The 1,340-nt window shown below is 42.2% G+C and overlaps 1 protein-coding gene across 1 annotated transcript; it reads right to left on the bottom strand.

Annotated features, from left to right (window-relative positions):
• Nucleotides 1-663: 663 nt before the first annotated feature.
• On the bottom strand, nt 664-1,062 carry LOC311602361 (prothymosin alpha-like; the record flags this gene model as incomplete). Its single annotated transcript, XM_084790311.1, has 1 exon — nt 664-1,062. One exon carries the CDS (start codon nt 1,060-1,062, stop codon nt 751-753), a length of 312 nt encoding a protein of 103 aa, XP_084646437.1. The 3' UTR covers nt 664-750.
• Nucleotides 1,063-1,340: the final 278 nt, after the last annotated feature.

Here is a 1,340-nt window from a genome sequence, read left to right as displayed (position 1 = left end):
GTATCAAGTCTCTTCTTGGTAGCCTGCTATCCTTCCTCTGAGTGCCATCAGGTCTCCCCCTCCAGGGGACGTGGTCAAATATGAGGCACCAGAGTACGTATGAAAGTCAGTCCCCACTCTCCACTCAACGGTGGAGAATGTCCTGTTTATTGGCTAGATCTGGATAGGGGTTTGAAGTTTACTGTACGTATTGTCTTTGGCTGGTGTATTTTTGGCCTTTTTAACCATCCCATACAAACCAACTACTTATAGCACTACTAAGTACATACACAAAAGAAGTTATTGGAATGCTCGGATAAGATTGTTTTTTTTGTTGTTGTTGTTGTTACTGCTATTTTTGTTGTTTTTCCTTTGTTTTCCCCACAGAGATTTTTTTTCTCCTTAGAGATTATAATGAACATGGTCAACACATGTAAAGTCAGAAGGCTGGCTTGGTCATCTGTTATCATTAAAAATGGCTGACCCCTAATATGTACAAAAATATAAAATGTAAATAAAAATACAAACAAATTTTCCTTTTAAATATTTTTAAGAAAAAAAAAGCAAGACCTAGGAAGTTTTGACTCTTTTTATTCCTCCTCTGCTGCAAATTCATGTTGTGGTTTTGGTGGAGTGGTGCAGAGTGCATGTCATCTGCGGGTGGCACTGCTCACTGTGGGGTGGGTGAGGCCTGCTTCTCTACTCGAAGGTGACCACATTTAAATTCTGAGATGGGAAGAGAAGGGTGAATAGGTCACGGTGGCCTTAAGTTTAGCTTTTACTTTGTGCTGTGTAGTCATCTTCATCTGTCTTCTGCTTCTTGGTGTCAACATAATTATCCTCAGCATCTTCAGCTATCTGCTTGCCCGCAGGAGCCTCAGTTTCCTCATCCTCATCTCCATCCTCTTCCTTCCCATCTTCTTCCTCTTCTTTCTCTACCTCATCATCAGCTTCCTGCTCCCCATTTTGCTCATTAGCATTCCCATTGGCAGGTGCTTCTCTTCCATTTTCTGCCTCCTCCACAACTCCCTTCCTCTCCTTGGTCGTGATCTTAGACCTGGTATCCACTGCCGCGTCTGACATGGTAAGGCATGCTAGCGGTCTGATACAGCGAAAGAGGGTTTTCTCTTCTTGATTTTAAAAACTACCCAATGTGTGGTATAGGAACATGGTCCATGAATGAAAAGATCTCTGACAGCTTTGTGAGAAGAGTCTAAGTAAACAACTGAGAATATTGTAACCTCTCTTCCTCCATAACATGGGTTGCTCCTGGCATGTGTTTTGGTGCCCTGCCCCTCCCAGGTGTAACAAATAGGAGTGCATTTAGCTTCAGATTACCCATCATTTACTATTTTTATTCA

Source organism: Acomys minous, assembly GCF_964271855.1.
Source record: "Acomys minous genome assembly, chromosome: 7".
Classification (NCBI taxonomy): Eukaryota; Metazoa; Chordata; class Mammalia; order Rodentia; family Muridae; genus Acomys; species Acomys minous.
Note: the sequence above shows the minus strand (reverse complement) of the source record. Positions and strands in the feature narration are given on the sequence as shown.